The following is a 19836-nucleotide window of genomic DNA, read 5'->3' on the forward strand; positions in this document are numbered from 1 at the left end:
AAGTCCTGGATTTAGAGTAAGCTCTGCTTAACACACTGATGTTTTAGTTGTTGCTGTCAACATTGTTCTCATATTGAATCCAAGACACAGCACTGTACCAGCTACTGGGAAGAAAATTAACTCCATCCCAGGCAAAACCAGGACCCAGGTGCAGTTGCCAGGTATGATGTCCTGAAGGCAAAATCTCAGGGCTCAGAGCTGCACCAGAGAGCAGCCGCTGCACAGCCGTGTGGCTGGTGGGCAGTGCCAGGCAATACCTGTATTGCTGGGAGCTGCCTTTGTTCTACCATTGGCAGCCCCGTGTCTCACTCTGTCCTGCCCAGCATGGGCTTGTCCTGCTGTAGCTCTGCCACTGCCACCTCCTCCCTCCACAGTGAAATACCCCACAGGGGCGTTCTGGGAGATGATAATGGCCCAGGGGACGAGTGAGGAGGGAAACAGCCTCTTTTCAAACCACAGCACCACCTCCTTTCCTAAAACTCTAATAGAATAATGATCGTTGGTAGTGCCCAACACTTGCATTTTTTCAGCACCAAGATGTGAAGGGCACGACCCACAGCAACACTGTTCCAACAAACCCTGGACAGGATTTTTTAATTGCCACCAGGTGGCAATTAAACTACTTGTTTACATTTCTTTGGATCCATGAAATTTTGAAGGCACAGCTAAAGAAAATAATTAACCTTATTGTGAGTTCAGTCCATGCTTGGCTGGGTCAGGTAATACAATGCTGTTATTCCTTGATGATGAACATGTTAACTAATGTCTCTTAAATAAGGAGAAATCAATTATAAAATTATACCATCATTGATGCAGTTCTGTCACCTATTTGCATGTCTTCTCTGATTCCTAAACTCCATCAAGGCTAGAAAACTTGGAGGCTTTCAGGGTTTTGCATCCATGTATGAATCCAAAAGAAACCATGAGCACACAGAAACCTAGATGGATACAATTCCCAGCCTCCTCCTGGTTTTCTCCGGTGGAAAAACACTTAATAATCAGCTTGGACAATACCAGCACTGGAACCCTGGGCAGCAGCATGCTCTGATCCTGAGATGTGCATAAACACAGCCTGAGGTGATACAAATAGGTAACAACCTTCAGCATTACTGGGAGGAAAGGCTGAAACAGCCTCTGTTGTGATGATGAACTCAGAACTCTTCACACTGTTAGGGAACAGACATTTCTAACCACATTCAGGACATCCCAAAAGCTGTCAGGGAGGAGAGAGAGGTGATCCTGGTTTCATCCTTGCCCTCCATGTTGCAGCAGTACCTGAGCAGGGAGGCAGCTGGCCAAGCCCACGACAGAACCGAGAGGTTGCAGCTTCACAGATGGTGACAGCAGTGTGCAAGACTGCACCATGAATTAAATAATAATAAAATGAATGCAAAGGCTAGTTAATACAGGATAGTAAAACCAATGAGTGTACTAAGTCATTACACAACTACTTCTTACATAATTGATTACTAAGTCCTTACTAACAACGACAGAGAGGAGTGACCACTGTAATTTGCTGGTTATATGGGTGTTATTTGGAAATTGAGGTAGTTCCTCAAAGATCTGACTCTTGTCAGATTTAGCAGCAAAACCAAACAAGATTCCTGCTGCCACAGCTGAAGCCAACAGGAACCATAAATCAAAGTCTCTAGATAGTGACATTCAGTGTGAATGTAAACTCAGTGTAAACCAAAGTACGTGGCAGTTTGTGATCCTACACTGAGCTGTCACGTGGGGCTCAGCCCGAGCAGCTGTCACACCGTCTGCTTGTTGGAGGGATGGTGACCTCCAGCAGATGGGCAGAGGGGACACCTGGCTGTGCTAATCTCTTTACCTGTGCAGGCTGAATCTGACAAGGGATCATGGCTCAGAGCCCTCGGCATCAGGGTTTTTTACCTCTTAGGGGCATGTGACTTCCATTTGTCCTGGGAAGATTGTTGTAGGAAAGCTTATCTCTCAAGATGTGGTGGATGCTCAGGTTCTTCAGCTGAAGGCAAGGAGCAAAGATGGGCCTACACTGATGAGCTTTTCCTAATTTCCAATGAGTCAATCTAAAGTCAAACAGTCTGTCTCCAGGGAATTGGGTCGTCAGCAGTGACCTGTGCTGGAAGAACGGCCTCTGATGCAGAAAACCTAGTGGGCTGTTAAAGAAGTTAAGGCACTTTTCATTTCCCCTTCCAGGGCGTAGCACAAGTTGATTAGGAACACTAAGACGATTACCTCTGCTTTGCTGTATCTCTCAGTTATGCCCTAATTAATATTGATTAAAATCTGGCAAAGGCAGCTTAAAGCAACTGAAAGGCTTTTATCTCCACTCGCTTCCTTGCCCAAAACTTGCAGCTCTTAAACTGCACGATGCAGTCTGATTATTACAGATCCAACTGTACCTGTAATGGATGGAGCCTCATCCTGCAAACAGCATCTTCAGTCCAGCTAATTAAGAGATGTTTTGGCAAGGCAGCTCTTGGGGGTCCCTGGTTGTTTATGCAAGATCTCCAGGCAAGAGGCTGTCAGCCCCCAGGGTTTTTAAACTCAATACCTCTCCCCCTGTACTTGGCACTGGTGAGGACAAGCATCGAGTGCTGTGTCCAGTTCTGGGCCCCTCAGTTCAGGACATTGAGGGGCTGGAGCAGATCCAGAGAAGGGCAGTGGAGTTCGGGAAGGGTCTGGAGCACAAGTCTTGTGAGGAGCAGCTGAGGGAGCTGGGGGGACTCGGCCTGGAGAAGAGGAGGCTCAGGGGGAGACCTCATTGCTCTGCACGACTCCCTGTCGGGAGGGTGTAGCCGGGTCGGGGTCGGGCTCTGCTCCCAGGCAACTAGTGACAGGAGGAGAAGACACAGCCTAAAGCTGTGCCAGGGGAGGTTTAGGTCGGACATTAGACAGAATTAATCCACATAAAGGGTGATCAGACATTGGAGGGGGCTGCCCAGGGAGGCGGTGGAGTCACCGTCCCTGGAGGTGTTCAAGGAAAGACCGGACGTATCACTCAGTGCCACAGTCTGGTCGACACTGTGGTGTTGGGTCACAGGTTGGACTCGACGCTCTCAGAGGTCTTTTCCAACCTAATTAATCCTGCGACTGTGTGCCCGGAGGAGCGGAACCAGGAGCTCCGATACCCCTCACCCAGCCCGGCTCCGTCACTTCACCTTCCCCCAGGCGTGACGTCACCGCGCCGTGACGTCGCGGGCGGGGCGGGGCTCTTTCGCAATCCGTTAGCGCCGGAAGCGGCGCCGCGCGGCAGTGACGTCACCGCTTCCTTCTTTGGGGGGCCGCACCGAGGTAGGAGCGGCCGGCCGCGATCCCGGTCCGATCCGCTTCCATCGGTCGCCCCGCGCCCGGCGGCACGGGGGCTGCGCGACGGGGCACGGGAGCGCAACAGGGACCGGCTGGTCGCTGACGGGGCTGTTCCGTGTTGTCCCGCAGGGCGCCATGGGACGCCGTCATCGCGGGCAGAGGAAAGGCGCGGCTCCGTGTTCGGCACACGTGAAGCACAGGAAGGCCGGCCAAGTCGCGCCGTGGACTTCGCCGAGCGGCACGGATACATCAAGGGCCATCGTCAAGGTACGGGCCGGGCCTCTGCTCCGCTGGCCGGGTTGTCCCTGCCTCCCGGCGTGTCCATGCTCCCGGCGTGTCCCTGCTCCCGGCGTGTCCCTGCTCCCGGCGTGTCCCTGCTCCCGGCGTGTCCCTGCTCCCGGCGTGTCCCTGCTCCCGGCGTGTCCCTGCTCCCGGCGTGTCCCTGCTTCTGGGGTGCCCGTTCCGGGATGCCCATCCCTCTGCTCCTCTTGTGCGGGATCCCAGCCCAGCCCATCTCTCCGCTCCTCCCGAGGGGTATCCAAAGCCTTTCCCGCTCTCCTCAGTGCCCTGCGGCTATTCCTTGTCCTGGCCATACCTTATTCAGGCCGTACCTTATTCAAGCATCTCTCTTTTTGTTAAATTAATCAGGTTCCTCTGGAAGTTAAACTACTTGGGATTTATGGGAGCACCTAGGTAAAGGTGGCAGCACGTAGCCAGCAGTAGGATATTTTTGTTGGAGCTTTGCTAGTGTAGAAATGTCAGATTTTATGTAGGAACATCAGGTTTTCTGTAGGAAATATTGTGGTTTTATGTTGTCTTCAGAATTCCCTGTGCCTGGGAAACACAGGTGGGGAGAGGTGTCCGTGTAGTTGATTTCACATTGAAAACCCCAGTTTGAAATCACTAAGAGGTGTCCATCCTCTTGGTCTCGAGCAGTGGGGGCAGGGCAGTACTTTGGGGTGTGATACAGTGGTTCAGGTGTGCTGCAGGTACTTTTTGGGTGTCAGTGACTGCAAACAGTGCCACAGGTACCTGGTTGGGTGCTCTGAGCATCCCTTCAGCTTTGTAGGGCACCGTCATCTCCAGGCTGTAGAGAGAACTTCATTCACTCTCACTGTAACTAAGGTGGTGATGAAAGGTAGGCAGGGAAGCTTGACTTAAGCAGCAGAAAAAAACATCAGTACTGGGCACCAACAGCATCTGAGCTGTCCTGGAAAACAGGCACATCTAAGAGGTGTGTCACAGTCACTTGTCTGTAAATACATGGTTGTGTGTTTTAATCTCAGTGTACTCCAGGAGCAGAATTGACTTGTTTTTCCAAGAGTAAAAGAAACATTAAGTCATTAAGCCTTGTGCTTCCTGATTTAGGAACTTCTGTAACTTTGTTGTACCTGATATTATAAAGGTTAGAAACACTTTCACTCTCAAAAAAACACATGGAGAAATCCCTGCCTGTGCCCAGCTCTGTCTCTGCCCAGAGGTGACTGGGCAAAGTGAATTTCTCAGTAGGAAAATAAGGAATAAAACTGTTCAGACAGGATTAGTTACAAGCAGCACACTTAACCAGGGTCATTCTTTTGTGATCACACAACAGTTTGGGTTGGGCTGGAAGGGACCTTGAAGACCATCTTGTTCTACCCCTCTGCCATGGGCAGGGACACCTTCCACTATCCCAGGGTGCTCGGAGCCCCATCCAGCCTGGCCTTGAACACTTCCAGGGATGGGCACCCACAACCTCTCTGGGCAGCCTATTCCAATGCAGGACCACCCTCACAGTGAGGAATTTTTCCCTGATGTGTTGATGTGATGCAGATATTGGAGGTTGCATCCTTACAGATGTGAATCTTCAGCTCATTTGTGTCGGGAGGAATCCAGACCCCCTTGAAAAGCGACAGTTATGTTGGAGTACTCATCTCCAGTTTTCCCAGTTGTTTGATTTGTGCAGAACCCATGGCAAAGGCTGTGTCCTGCTCTGAGGCAGCTCTGCATTCCCACAGGACATCATCCATGACCCAGGCCGGGGCGCTCCCCTGGCCAAGATCGCGTTCCGTGATCCGTACCGGTTCAAGAAGCGCACGGAGCTGTTCATCGCCGCCGAGGGCATCCACACCGGCCAGTTCGTGTACTGTGGCAAGAAAGGTGGGTCTCGGGGGGGCTGCCTGGGCAGGGGCAGCACGTTGAGTGTCCCAACACCTTTCTCCACACTGGACATGGAACAGGTGTTCCAGGTCGGACCCTAAAATGTGCCCCGGCCGCTGCCGGAGGCTCCGTGCGGTGCCACCCTCTTGTGCACTGTGTTAAATAGAACTGGAACTCCAAGAACCCAAATGAAGCTGTGGCTGCTCTGGTTGCTCTTTGCAGCTCAGCTGAACATCGGTAATGTCCTGCCTGTGGGCACCATGCCAGAGGGCACCATCGTGTGCTGCCTGGAGGAGAAGCCCGGTGACCGTGGGAAGCTGGCACGTGCCTCTGGGAACTACGCCACAGTCATCTCTCACAACCCTGAAACGAAGAAAACCAGAGTGAAGCTGCCCTCTGGCTCCAAGAAAGTGATTTCTTCTGCAAACAGAGCTGTTGTTGGTAAGGAACAGAGCTATGAACTTGTCTGGTCACTGAGCTGCTTGTCACCGCTAAGGAACCTTTCAAACTGGGTCCCAGTTTGTAACAACCATCTTGAAAAAAAGGGTCATTTGCAAGCTGGACCCAGAGTTACACACCAGCATAGTCTGTGCTCAGGGCCTCCTTGGTTTGTATGTTATACCTGCACTGCCTTTGGGTAGTGGTGACCTAAATTTGGAGGTGGTGTGACCTAGTGAGAGGACAGAACAGTAGATGCTCACTGTCCTCGGGCTGTGGTGGAATTGCTCAGTCTGTAGAATCTGCAGTCCTTGGGGAAAGACTTCTGTGGAAAGTGGCATTGATGCTTTTGGTACAGAGTGAGCCTGCAGGGCAGTGCTGGAGGTGGTGTCAGGTGGGTGGAGTGTTCTGGAAGGTCTGACAAGGAATGACAAGACAACTTCCAAAAAGCAGAGGCTTTACCAGGTTTGTTGTACACCTGACTGACAGCTGAGGTGGCTGCTGGTGTCACTGGCCTGCTTCTGCGTAGAAGACACCTAATTGAGGAATCTGGTGTGTTACTCTGGTAAAATTGACTCAATAAATAATGAAGTTGGTATAAAACTCAGAGTTCTTCATAGCCCCCTGAGCTCTTTTGATTCATGCATTATTTGCAAAATTGTTAATGTTGCACAAGAAATTTGAGCAGTAAAACTGGCAGTGCTTTAAAAACTCTTAAACCTGTGTGAAGGGGTTGAAAAGCAGTATCTAAAGAGTGTGTCCCCTTGCAGAGCCCTCAGTGTGTGGCTGTAGCTCGACTCTGATCTCATTGGCGATGGCTGGAACTTACTGGGTTGAACCCAGCTGGGATGGCTTGAGATTGGTCTTCAGAAACTCAGTCTTAGAACTTGAATGTCATTAGGGATTAGTCTCAAACACTTTATTTTGTTCTCTTACGTGTTCTATTTGCGTGTTGCCATTCCTGCTGTTCCCTCCAGGAATTGTTGCCGGCGGAGGCCGTATTGACAAGCCCATCCTGAAGGCTGGCAGGGCCTACCACAAGTACAAGGCCAAGAGGAACTGCTGGCCACGTGTCCGTGGTGTGGCCATGAACGTGAGTCTGTTTGCAGTCACTGTCCTTCCTTGCACTTTGGAAAGAGTTTGTGTGATGCAGGGGCGAGATAATCACTGCACCACATGAAAAGCGAAGCAGTTAAACTTCCTGTCCCCTTGAGTTACTGCTGTTAGACACCCTTTACTTGTTTCTGTGGTTACATTGCTGGCTTGCCTTCCCTCTCCACAGCCTGTAGAACATCCCTTCGGAGGGGGTAACCACCAGCACATCGGGAAGCCCTCGACCATCCGGAGAGACGCTCCCGCCGGGCGCAAGGTCGGTCTCATCGCTGCCCGTCGCACGGGCAGGCTGAGGGGAACAAAGACTGTGCAGGAGAAGGAGAACTAAACAACCTCTGTGGAGGTTACACAATAAATTCGTCCCAACAGAGCTTGTGTGAAGTTCGTGGTGTCTGCAGCTGCAGTGGGGCTAAAATAGGGATGATAAACAAGTTGTGAGTGGAGATAAAGGGTTTTTTTCCCCCCTTGCCTTGAAGAGCAGGGGGATTCTCTCAGCCAGCGGTTTGTCTGTAAGCTGGTCCTGCAGGCTGGAGTAACACTTGGTGTGGATGCTCTTGTGCCCTGGTGTGATGCTAACACTGGCCTGGTTATGGGGTTGCTTAGGCCTGACAAAGCATTACAGACCAGTCAGGTTATCCCTTGGTTACCTGGCTTAACTTGGGAATTTGGATGAAGTGGTGAAAGGGTGCTCAGCTTCCCAAGTTCATAGTCTCTTTAACATAATGGTTTTCCATTTTTATCTGCTCTGTTTCTTTGGAGGAAAAGCTTGAGAGTTGGAGAACTCCTTACAGAGGGAGTGTTTCAGCTACTATCACTGTAAGGTTTGGGCTTCCTTTTGGAATCATTGGGCTCCAGTCAAATCAAAGATGCTCCCTTTGAGCACAAACTCAGAAGTTTTAAGGTATCACACAACCTGCCCCTTTACTCATCAGTGTTTAGAAAGGGCAGACAGCTTCAAAATTCTCCCCTGTGCAAGCTGTTCATGGTGGGATGTTCCAAGGTGCTGTAGTAACATGGGCAGTAGCACTGAAGTCCCACTGGGAAGCTGTGTTCTCATAAGAACAGCTGTCCTGTGCCAAGTCAGCTTTTTGGAGGGCAGTGAGAGAGAAGTCATGAGGTTTATTGCAAAATGGCTTTATTCACAGCTTTTCTGAACTGGCCTTTGGAGGGGAAAAAAAGTACAAATCTCAAAGCAGCTGAAGCTCATTCACATCTGAGCACAGCTAAAGCCAGGGCTCCCACTGATCTGCAGCAGCTCTGGCTGTGCCACAGGGGTCAGTGCTGAGGGCACTGCAGCCAGACCTCACACATGAGTGACTTACATTGGTGGGAATCCAGTGGAATGCAAAGCAAGAAAAGTAATTTCCTATATCCACCCACAAAACCAATATTGGAGCTCGTCACATGTCTATAGAGAAGGAAATACCCTAGACCACACACCTTGGAAAAAGGCATCAGATCCCCTTTGGGGGAAATAAAAAAAGCAATGACAGGTTTTGTTTCTGTTTATACTCTCCCAATACCATCAGAGTTTGTAAAGTTCACATCTCATGTTTTTGCCACGAGAACAGAAGCTGTTCATGTGCCTGTGTTCTCCTGACATGGACCTAAATATAACATACCCTCCAAACACCACCTGAAGAACAGGTGCACTATTTAATATTCCAGAACAATTTGCATTAAATGACCTAAAGGACTCACAGAAACAATGGTTTCCAACCACGCTTGGACCCCTTAGACTCCATATATTTTCTAGGGAAGGGGGAGATGGTTACTGACACTCGTCACCTCTGCTGCTGATCCCAGGCTCTGACAGCATCCCACAGGTGTTCACAGCCAACAGCCAGGGGATCAGTGCATTAAATCAATGGGTAGGAATAATTGCACAAATAAATAAACTAGCACTTTTTGGTGCTGAGGGCAGCTACAAACATTTAATGTAAATATACAGGATGCAATGTTCAGTCTCTTTAAATTCACAGTGGTATGAGGATTTTGGAGATTTTGGTACAATCACCAAACCCGTGTTGCGAGTAACTATAACAGTACAGTCTCCTGTTACAAACATGAACATGGAACTTAAAAAAGCCACAGTGACACTGGAAAACAACTACAAGATAAACACTCTCTCAGGGCAAAATTCTGTCCCCTAGCACCTCAGTGCTAAAAATGTATGAAAAATAGGAGGGAAGAGCAAATTAGATGAAGTGAATGACTGAAAAATCAGAGGCTTTAAAGAAGCCAACCTAAAATGAAAAATTGAAGTAAACTGAAATATATTTTCCAAAGTGAGGGTCTCATTTAAGCTCCAGCAGGTTACCTGACGGGAAGTTAAAGAGAACTAACAATGCAACAAGAATAATAAAATACCCATAAAAATATACTGTAGAGTTCCTAACAAGCTGGGAGGATCTGTGGAAGTACTGAATGTGAAAATGGGACTGAAGTGAAAGTCGGTCCTTGGCCTCTGCAAGGGCTGAGTGGAGTGTCAGGAGGTTCAGCTGAGCAGGGCAGTGGATCCTTCTGAATCCAGAATTTCTGTAAAAACCAGAAATTCAACAGGACAGGGACACTGCAAAGCAGCAGGGAGCCTTCCTCTACAGCCATGGCTGGTGAGGTGGGCGGATGTCTGAGCTCTACTGAAGAAGCTTCAACACAAAACCACTTTTGCATGTAAATTAGCAACATAAACAATGTTGCATACAAAACACATGGGACCTTAAAGATGATCTAGTTCCAAGCCCCCTGCCACAGGCATAATTGTATAATTGCAATTATACTTTAATTATATATCATACCCAGGAACCTCTGGCTCAAACGAGCAGTTCTCATCAGCGTGACAGAACACAGTTGATTTGCTTATGTAGTTTCTGTCCAGGATACTTCACAGATGAGTGTCTCCATTCCCAGCCCTAATGCTGCACAGAGGACATGAGCTACTACATGAGTGGTCAAATACAGCCGTGCTTATTATCAAAATAATAATAAAAAACTTCATGTAAGGATTAGCATGGTTACAGGGACATCAGAAATCTTGAAATGAAGCCAACTCTGTTTTAAAGACAGATGTGAAGCGTTCCTGCAGAAATTTCAGAGGTTATTTCCAGTATAAGGCTTTGTTTGCTAAAAGAAAAAAATTAAAAAGAAGGAAAAAAAAAAAGATACATACCAGTGAAGCACTAAAAGGTCTTCCTTTAAAAGGGCTTCAAATTCCCACCTACGGAAAGACCAAACAGCATTTTCTTTACACTTTTACACGTATCACAAGATCTTTCACAGTAACAGAACCCTCTCATTAACATCATTATCCCCTTTCAACGCCTCCGCAGCCTGAAGGCTCCTGCGCAGACCAAACATTTCTACCTTGTGCTGAGACTCACACGGCAGGAGCAGGAATTCACCCAGGGATGGGGAAGGATCCCTGCTCCAGGGCTTTCCACAGCACCATCTCCCAGTCCTTCCTGCCCACCCTTGATAAACCAGAAGGGGGGAGCAATTCTGGAGGATCCACAATCTGCCACACCCCTGGTGCAGGGAGGGAGGAAATGCAAAAGGAGATGCAAGGAAGCAGTGTGAGGTAGAAAAAAGTCAGAGCAAACACATCCAGAGAGTTTCTGCAAAAAAGATCAGAGGCAAACCAGCTTCAGCAATAAGATAACGATGCTGTTATGCTGAAGTTACCAGGTAAGTATCTGTCAAATCTAAGGAAAATGCTTTGGGCTGTATTTTCAGCTAATGTAAAAACCACAGGAGCCCAAATTCTGAAAGGTTTCAAGGAGTCTGGTGATCAATAAATCATTATAGCCTCCATAGAAGTTAAATTAAAAAAAAGGCTTTTTTTGTCCTGTGGCATTAACAGTTTCTCAGAGAGATATGTGAGAACAGAAACATTTGTAGGAGTCACTTTGCATTTTTGCTGCCTTCATCAAAAGCTTTCTTCTCCCAGTTTACAACAACCCCCCCCCAACCAGTAGTGACCGGTTGGGATTCATCCAGAGTGTATCCTGAATTCTCATTTTTGCTAACACGTGGATGTCCAAGAATTCACAGGCAGGTCCCCTCAGATGGGTGACACTGACTGAACAGACCCACAAACTCAGGTGTTACAGAATCACAGAACTGTTGGGGTTGGAAGGGACCTCTGGAGATCCTCCAGTCCAGCCCCCCTGCCAAGGCAGGGTCACCTGGAGCAGGTGACACATGACTGTGTCCACGTGGCTTTGGAATGTCTCCAGAGAGGGAGACTCCACGACCTCCCTGGGCAGCTGTTCGAGTGCTCCACCACCCTCAACACAGAGTTCTTCCTCATGTTGAGGTGGAACCTCTTGTGTTACCTGCTTCCATGATGTCTTGTTCAAACAGGTTTATTTAATGTCAGTACTACAAATTCCCAGTAATTTGCATTTTCATTTACAAATCTTCAAGGGCAAACACAGAGAAGCAGAGGTTTCCCATAGCTCTTTCACACCCACCTCACATTCCTTTAGGTGATGGCCTTGGCAGAGCAAAGCAACTGGGCAATGGGCACCTTGTGGAAACAGGGTAAGAGCAGCTCTGCAGCAGCTGCAGCAGCTTCTGCCAGCCTGGAATGTGAGAGGATACCTGTCCCTGGAATAACCCCTCGTTCCGAGGAGAGGCCGGTGCCACTCACGGAAGCCTTTGGCCCTCAGCAGGCATGAAGGTGGGATGATACCCAGGAGCGTTTCCATGCATCCAGCTCTTCTCCAGCCACTACAGCACAATCAAGCTGGTCCTCAGGTGCTACAACAGGTTCAAAGGCAGCAGCAAACCTGGCTACTTTCCCAACTTGAGGACATCCCAGCTATTATTTCCCTGTCTTCATCACAGCGAGTCTCCTCCATCAACAACTTTGTTAGATTGTATTTTAATAAATTCAACACAAGAGGCCTCCACTAGCCCATTCTTCAATTAAGTCCACATTTTATTTATGGTTTGCTGTTGGTACTTCAATAAGATTTATATATACATAATCTAAAACCTACATCAAAACCATGTTGACTGCTCTGAAGACCGAGAGAAGTGACACGATTGAAGTTTTCTTCCACAACTCTATGGTAAGTCTACATTCCCACAGCAGGTTTTTGGTTCAGGTTGCAGAAGTGTTCAGAAAGCCAATGCCAGGTCTCTCTCAGACTCGGAGTGGGAGGGTTACACAGTTCTCTTTCAGCATTTCAGTCTTACACACAACCACAGTAGCAATCAGAAACATTTTTTTATTCTAGATAAACACCTGGGTTGATCTGCAGAACCCTGGCTTTTCACACTCCCACATCCCTCCCTTTCTAAACCCAGCTGGAAACCCAAGTTCCTCCCTACAGTTCCATTATTTGAACATTAGTTGTGAACGGATTTGATGCTACTCCACACGGGAACTGAGGCAGCACGAGAGGCTGAGTAAGGAGTGTTTGTGAGTCCATGTGGTGCCACCTGAAAAATGCCAGTTCCTCCACTTTGATGCAAACACAGGTACCCCAAATGATCCCGTACATCCCCAGGGGAGGCAGGGACTGCCCGTGCCTGCCCAGCAAACAGCCCCACCAGGTCTTTGTGCACCTGTGCTGGCCCGACCCACAGCAGCTCCCGCGCTGCTGGAGCCGCTCCCGGCGGAACAGCCGGCAAAGAACGTCAAGAGGTAGAAAGTATTCACAGAGGCAGCTGGGGAAGCCCCTCACTCAGCCCACTCCCTGTATTTGCTCAGAGGATTCGACTTGGTACAGATCTTAAGAGGAGAAAAAGGATAGAAAATGCTTTACATGCTACTTAATCTCAAGTTCCTGCCAGGAATCAGCTCCTCGGTTCCCGGGGATCCTGTGGTTCAGGACAGTTCACACCGGGAGGGCTCACAAGCTGCTGCCAGTGGGTGTGTGGGGCCAGAGAAAAGCCCATTTCCAGTTCCCCAGGGATTTCACAGAGCATGACCTCTCCCTTCAGGGAAATACTCCCATTTCTGCTATTTCACCTGTCCCTAACCACGCACAGGGGAGGCTGATAGAATTTCTATCACTAAATCCTGAAGACCTAGTCTTCACATTTCTAAGCTTTAGAATTTGCTTCCAGAAGACCTTCTGAGGACTTTAAAGCACCTACCAGATATTTAAATACAATCAAGTATATTAAGTGTCCACATTTTCAATCAGCCTTCTTTTCCAGAGTAGATTCCAGCAAAACCTACTGGTTTTGTTCACCTGTACAAACCAACTGTTCAAGATAGAAAATGAAGGGGGAAAAAAACCCAACCAACTAATCAACTGAAGAAACCCAATAAGCCACAAGCTATTAGAATTCCTGGCTGCCATCAGTAGCACAAAGCTTTCCAATCCCACACAAATTACGAGGAGATTTGAGAGATGACAAAGCCCACCTGGGTCAAGGCTGCTGCTACTGCACAGTAAAAAGCTCTGCTTTGGAGGCTGCCTGGCAAGCATTTTTTTTTTTTTTTTTGCAGCAGCAAACAGCAGGACAACAGGTGTAAGTAAAAGAAAAAAAAGGAGGTAAACAACATCATGGCAAGTGAAGGGATTTGATTCCAAGAAAATACAAAAATATTAAATATAAAAATGACCTTTACAATCCAGAGCGGAAAAATTCTGTAAGAAAGAATCACAAGAAATGATGGACAGGAATTTAGGGGTGGAGGGACAAGAACTGAGCAGCATTTCAATAAATAAAGCTACGAAAAGAAGGCCGATACCTTTAAAAGCTGCACCTACAGAGGTGTCACTACAGCAAGGGAACAGAACTGCTCGCTTAATGGCTCAGGTGAAACCACACTTGGAAAGCATTCTTCCAGCCCTGGGCATTGTATGGAAACAGAAACAGCACATCACAATGGAAATGTGGATTTGGGGAAAAAACCCAAACATTTAAAGGCTTTCCTCTGGTGAGGACTAAACCCATCAGGATGCTGCAGACTGTGCAGCTGACACCACTTTGGGCAACACAAACCAAGTTACTGGGATAGCTGTTGCAAACTTAAGAACAAAAATTAACACTACCAGACATTTTGAATAGTACAGAGACAGAGAAGAAGGGAACGATCTTATTTTTCTATGATTAGATTTTGGACGAATTCACAGACCCTTTTTTCTCTTATTTCCATTCCTCAAGGTTAGCTCATGGTTAAAGACTAGGAGACATTTTTTGCACATTATTTTGACCACTGAAGAATGACCCTGTCACTTCAGAATTGTGCTGATGTGATTAAGGCTATATTAATTCTTCCAAGGAAACAGCCTGTAGGTCAGTTTTATTATCAAAAAGTGGCTCTAAGGAATTCTAAAGCTAAAAAATACGGAATTGGGTATTTAAAAATCCAATGAAAAGTTAGCCCTTATTCAGGAGAGTGTTTTTCTCCTTCAGAAACTCATTCCCTCGTTCTTGTTTTGATTTCACTGTCTGCAAACAAGAGAGAGATCTGTCTTTTGTGCCACCCACTGACTGATCTGGCTTGACCCCTGCAACACGTCACCAACTTCCATTCCTGCAGTGCTTAAATCAACTGAACTTGCACAAATGCTGTTGAAATCCAGGGATCCATCACAACTTGCATTAGAAAATCAGATTACAGGATGAGGATTTCTGAATTTAACGGCTGGAAAATACATCAACACAATTCCACGAACAGCCTACCCTAACACACACTGCAGGAGTGGGACTGAGCAGTTGCTCCAGTAGAAAAGGACAAAGGAATGGCTACTGACACTTTAAAACAGTCACCCCGAGGGAGCTGACTCAGAAATAAAAGGGCATTTATGCTGTGAACCTTACAAAGCTCCACAGTGTGAAAAGTGACAGTGCTGGGGTTGGTTAAAGCCCTTCCAGCCCAGTACAGCTGTCCAGGCTGGAATAGAGGGCAAGTCCCAGTGTAAGTGACTGAACTGACATGACAATCCCCAAAGACCACGAGAAGGCAGGGACATGGACACCCTGGAATGGCACAGAGGGCACACACAGGGAGGTCACTGCTCCAGTGTGCTCTGATCCCAGCTGCAAACCAGGAGAAAGTGCACTGAGCCTAAAAGAGGGGCTTGCTGTTGTCCTCTTCATGAGACCACCTGGAAGAGGATCAGAAACCCTGCAGGAGGAAGCAGCTGGGTTGCTCTGCCCTTGCTTTGTTCCTGCAGCACCACTGTGCAGCACACAGCACGTACAAGACAGCTCCTACTGCTCCCCAGAAAGCCTGTCTTGCCTGGCCCTATAGAAGGCAGGACTTTGTTCCCAAGACCTCATGGCTGTGAAAAAAGTGGTATCATGAACATGATGGAGAGCATAGAAAGTAAGAAGATGGGGAGCCAAAAATTACTGTTGTCCTGATTACACTGTGCTGAAGCTGGGCCATAAAAGGGAAACTCCCTCACCTGTCTTAAGAAATGTGAGATAAGCATCAGCATCTCACCCTCCCAAAAATTAAGGTGTGTGTCTTTGATCACTAGGAGGAATTTGCTTTCAATGTGTATTCGCAAGTGTGAACTAACAAGGTTTAGTTAAGATATTTAAACACTTAATTGGTTACTCTTCAAATTTACTAACATGCCACTTGTTCCCCTAATTTCTACAGTCAGTCTTTAGCTTTCATTTGAAGTTAAATCCATTGCACTGAAAGCCTCCCTGCAATGCCCAGTAACTGCAACTCACACCAACAAAAACATTGAGCCACTTTGCCATGACACAGTTTATCAGCCTTTCTGGCAAAAGACTCAGAGGTAGACAAAATTTATTGAAACCAAAAATGGAGGAAATTGCTACAGCAGCCAATTTTTGCCCATTTTAGCTTTGGCAGAATGGCTAATCTCATTCTCTCCTGGAGCTCAGGAAATATATAGGAAGTTTTGGAACCATAAGTGCTTTTTCATGATACATATGCTAAAACACACAAGCTAGGCACAACAAAGTGGCTGAGAAGGCATAACAGCAATTATGATAACACAAATCTCTCATGTTGTCTGAAGTTTCACTTTGGGGAAAAAAAAAAAAAGAGAAATGTCATTGGGGAATTTATTTTCTTTCTGGCTCCATTTCAGTAAGATACACCAGCTTGAAAAACAGAGAACTCGAATTTTCAGAGCTGGCAGTCAGCAGGGAGAATAATGTAAAAAATTCCAAGTCAAGCAGAGTCCTGTTCTGCTTGTCCATCACCACGAGATCGGGTCCTGCAGGACAAACAAGCTCTGACTGAACCCTGAGCCATCTCCTTGTTGTCAAAGGGTAACACAGGTGCAGGTGACCAACTCTGTGACTGAAACGTAGCACATTTACTGATACGCCAACAGTGACTGAACTCCTTTTATATATGGCTGTACTATTTTTAACACTGACAAGTAGCAAGTGTTAAAAAGCTTATTTTAGTCACTAAACAACCACAATCCAAACGCACAAGAGTAGTAGTAGGGGTTAAGTTTGACCCTTGAGGTCAAACTACACATTAAACCCCATTTAACATCACCTATGGATTCTCAGTTTCTATGTATTCCGTGTTACACTGCCAGGAACACGAGTAATTGCTTTACTATTTATTGGCTCGTTTTATGGAAGACCAGAGATTCCCTAGAAACTGTTCTGAACAGAAAAACAGGACTGAAATTAGTGAGGGGGGAATTAAATCTTTAGGCACTTTGAGGACGACTGCTTTAAAGTGTGTGCCATCACCAACGAGGTATCACCAGGTGTGTCGCCTGAAAATCACCTGCCAAGATGCTGCACCAGTAACATGCATATCAAACTTTTTGCTTGTACAGTATTTGTTAAGTACAATTCAAAACTGTTTTGCCCAGAGTGAAGAAAACATTGCACCTTACACCTGTTCTAAAAGCAGCAGCTGCAGCAAACAAGACGGGCTTATCCTTCTTCACGTCACAAAGATGCACAATATTCTCAATTTGCTGCCTCAAAAAAACAACTGCCACTGCAGCCATTCCCAGTTCAGGGACAGGGGTGGGTACGGCTGAAGAAAGCCACAGCCTTAAAGTGTCACAGGTTTGACATGTCTCTACAATCATTGCACTATTAAAAGCAAACACATTTGGCAAGGCTGAACTAGCACATTATATATTTTACCTATATAGTAAAAAATATGTAATAATTGCCTCTGAGATAGCTTGTTTAACAATTACTGGTCCAAATAAATATGAACTATTTCAACTTGAGAACTCAGGGTAGAATTTTTTTTTAGTTAAAACCTCCAACAAGCATTCCCAAACATAAATGGGAACACTTTATTCAAATTTACTAAGTCCAGGTAAAATGGTGTTACTAAAAAACTATGAAAAAATCTGAATTAATTTTAGCACTAGGAAAAACATGGAAGCATAAAAGTGATCATCACTACACAAGCATATTCAAAAATCTTCTGTGTCCCTCCCTTGTTACACTAAATGCCTAAGAATGCACTTGCAACTGGATTTGCCATTGTTCATTTCAAAACTACAGACCTTTAATTTGATAAGCAGCTTTGTTTCTATCAACTCATTTGTAAAAAACACCATCAAGCTTGTGCTCTTAAATATATATATGTATATATAAAAACATACAAAAAGTACAAGATAAATCACATTAAGAAACTTTTACAGTGTAATTGTCCTGATTATTTTATTCTTAAGGGCCAATTTTTTTTTTTTTGTGCACAGAATCTCAATGTGACTGTTGTTCCAGAATTCAGCATAGTGCCACTGCACAGAATTCACCTTTCTGTGCAGTCCATTAAAAAACAAAACCCCAAAAAACAACACACACCACAGGACAAAACATTCTTCTTAAATCAAATCTATTTGTGAATTCAGCAAAATAATTTCTATAAAATAAAACAGCAAAATATTTAAATAGTATAGGGTGGGCTGTATCTGTTTTGCAGGGGTATTTGGTTTTTAGACAGGTTCCAAAAAAATTACACACATTCAAGTTACCAATTTTCATTTAAATACAGTATTTACTGATGCGTTTCTTTAAGTCTTTAAACAAATGTTTATTCTGGAATAGAGATACCTCAGAATTGTATTTGACTAACCAGTAGTTTCTTTTATCTTTAAACCCTGCTTCTAATGTTAAGATTTTCTGTATAATGGATAAAGAGCTAAGACAATTCTCGCTTTCAAGTAGAACTGTGAACGAGCAGAAAACCAGCAAGTTAACTTGGTGCAGTGGCACTCACAAGTACTCTGTGATTTTGTTGACTTCCACTTCACTGGGATGCAGTAGAAGGAAAGTGTTAGAAATTTATCTAATAAGCTCTACCAAAGAAACAAAACAAGCACACCAAATACAGTCTATTATGCTCCAGGCATCCTGGCATAGCAAATTTTTGCATATTTGTTTTAAATCTTTTAAATTCCTATTACTGAAAACTAAGTGTTCTTTATCCCACCCAGAGAGAGAACTGTCAAACATCAGATGTGAGGAACATATGTGAAACTGAAAACCACTTGTTTGTCACATTTTCCCTCCCCATTTTATAGTCTAGGTGTAAGAAGAAAAAGTTCTGAGCAATACAGTTGTCACATTGGGACAACTGCTGTCACGTTTGTTTTTGTTTTTTTTTTTCCCCTCATTGGCTACACTAACTTGGTGTGAAGCCATGCTAAATGTTACAGCATAACTATAGCTTCAAAGTGATTAACCTAATACCAGAATGAAAAAGGCAATGAAAAAAGATCTAGAAACAATGTTACATCACCAATTTTCCACATCAACCAAATAATTAAAAGGTTACCAGCCATTACGTTGCTCATAGTAAAATCGACTCCAGTGGCAAAGAATTAACATGAAACTATTTTTGTGGTTGACATGGATAGGCTTTTTCATAAAGGAGTTGATCCAACTGCCATGAGGCAGGCAACACTGGTTGCAGAGCGCAGCAGATATATCAAGAAATTATTTTTTTGTTTTTGTAGATCTGTGAGTCTCATCAAGACAAAAAAAAATGTTTCTTGCTCAAGAATTAACAGTCAAACATTAATATACTATATACACCTTTGCCATTTACACATTAGCATCAGGCCATTTATTACAAAACACTATACACTTTCCACTGCAGGCGGGTTATATATTGACAGCAAATTTTCTGCAGATAAGACAGTGAATAGACTCTCCACTCCATGTTGATTAGGAATAGTTTTTCTAGTTTTAAATATTAGCCAGACACAGAGAAAGGTTGGACTGTAAGGCCTGGGTGCACAGTCTTGATGGAGCAAGTTAATTGATTATGTGCATTTCACTAATCTTTTGTCTGAGGCGGGGAAACTTCTTCACTGCCTTCGTAGTTTTCTTGTGCTCGTTGGCCAGTTCGCTGAGGGTTGTTCATATGATGTGCTGCCGGGCCCGTATATGGCTGTCCATGCACGTGGTTATTCTGCAAGAAAACAGAAACAGTTTAAAGGGGCTTTAAACTTGTGGGATGTTTCCTCCCTTGTTTGCTTTCCCCCTTTCCATTCAGACCACTGAACCGTATCCTCAAGCACACCGAACTTCTCCTGTGGCAACGTCAGTATGAACACACATCCCAGCTTCTTCATTCCTCTGATCCACACCTTTCACTTACCTTTCTGATTTACACAGAAGGTAAACAAACATTCAACTGTAAAGGTACAAGATCAGCTGAAATAGCAATCTCAGCTTTTGAATAACAAACAGTTACATGCAAAGCAAAAGTAGCAAGAAAGAAAGAAAAGGAGACGAAGAGAGATTGCCTACGTGCTGCCACATTAAACTGTGCATATATTTTATTAACAGATTCAATCAGCTTGATTTTTTTTCCTAAAACAATGGAAAAAGCATACCTGTATTTATGCAGCACACTTTAATTTTTAAGAGGATAAATTCAACATTACAGAACTGAATGAA

General features: G+C 45.5%; 2 protein-coding genes across 6 annotated transcripts in view; one reads left to right on the forward strand and one right to left on the reverse strand.

Moving 5' to 3' along the window:
* Positions 1 to 3388: 3388 nt before the first annotated feature.
* RPL8 (ribosomal protein L8) lies at positions 3389 to 7354 on the forward strand. Its single transcript, XM_029964720.1, has 5 exons — positions 3389 to 3561; positions 5292 to 5433; positions 5656 to 5874; positions 6849 to 6964; positions 7154 to 7354. Exons 1-5 carry the CDS (start codon positions 3430 to 3432, stop codon positions 7310 to 7312), a joined length of 768 nt encoding a protein of 255 aa, XP_029820580.1. The 5' UTR covers positions 3389 to 3429; the 3' UTR covers positions 7313 to 7354.
* A 4551-nt stretch (positions 7355 to 11905) lies between these two features.
* Positions 11906 to 19836, reverse strand: part of USP9X (ubiquitin specific peptidase 9 X-linked) — an 81766-nt gene continuing 73835 nt past the window's right edge. For all 5 annotated transcript variants that reach the window (XM_018084003.3, XM_018084002.3, XM_018084001.3 and 2 more), the window contains one exon: positions 11906 to 19345. In XM_018084003.3, the coding sequence (XP_017939492.1) occupies positions 19211 to 19345 (135 nt within the window). In that variant the 3' untranslated portion in view covers positions 11906 to 19210. The remainder of the gene's footprint in view (positions 19346 to 19836) is intronic.

This window comes from Manacus vitellinus, unplaced genomic scaffold, assembly GCF_001715985.3.
Source record: "Manacus vitellinus isolate BGI_N305 unplaced genomic scaffold, ASM171598v3 scaffold_7_pilon, whole genome shotgun sequence".
Taxonomy (NCBI): domain Eukaryota; kingdom Metazoa; phylum Chordata; class Aves; order Passeriformes; family Pipridae; genus Manacus; species Manacus vitellinus.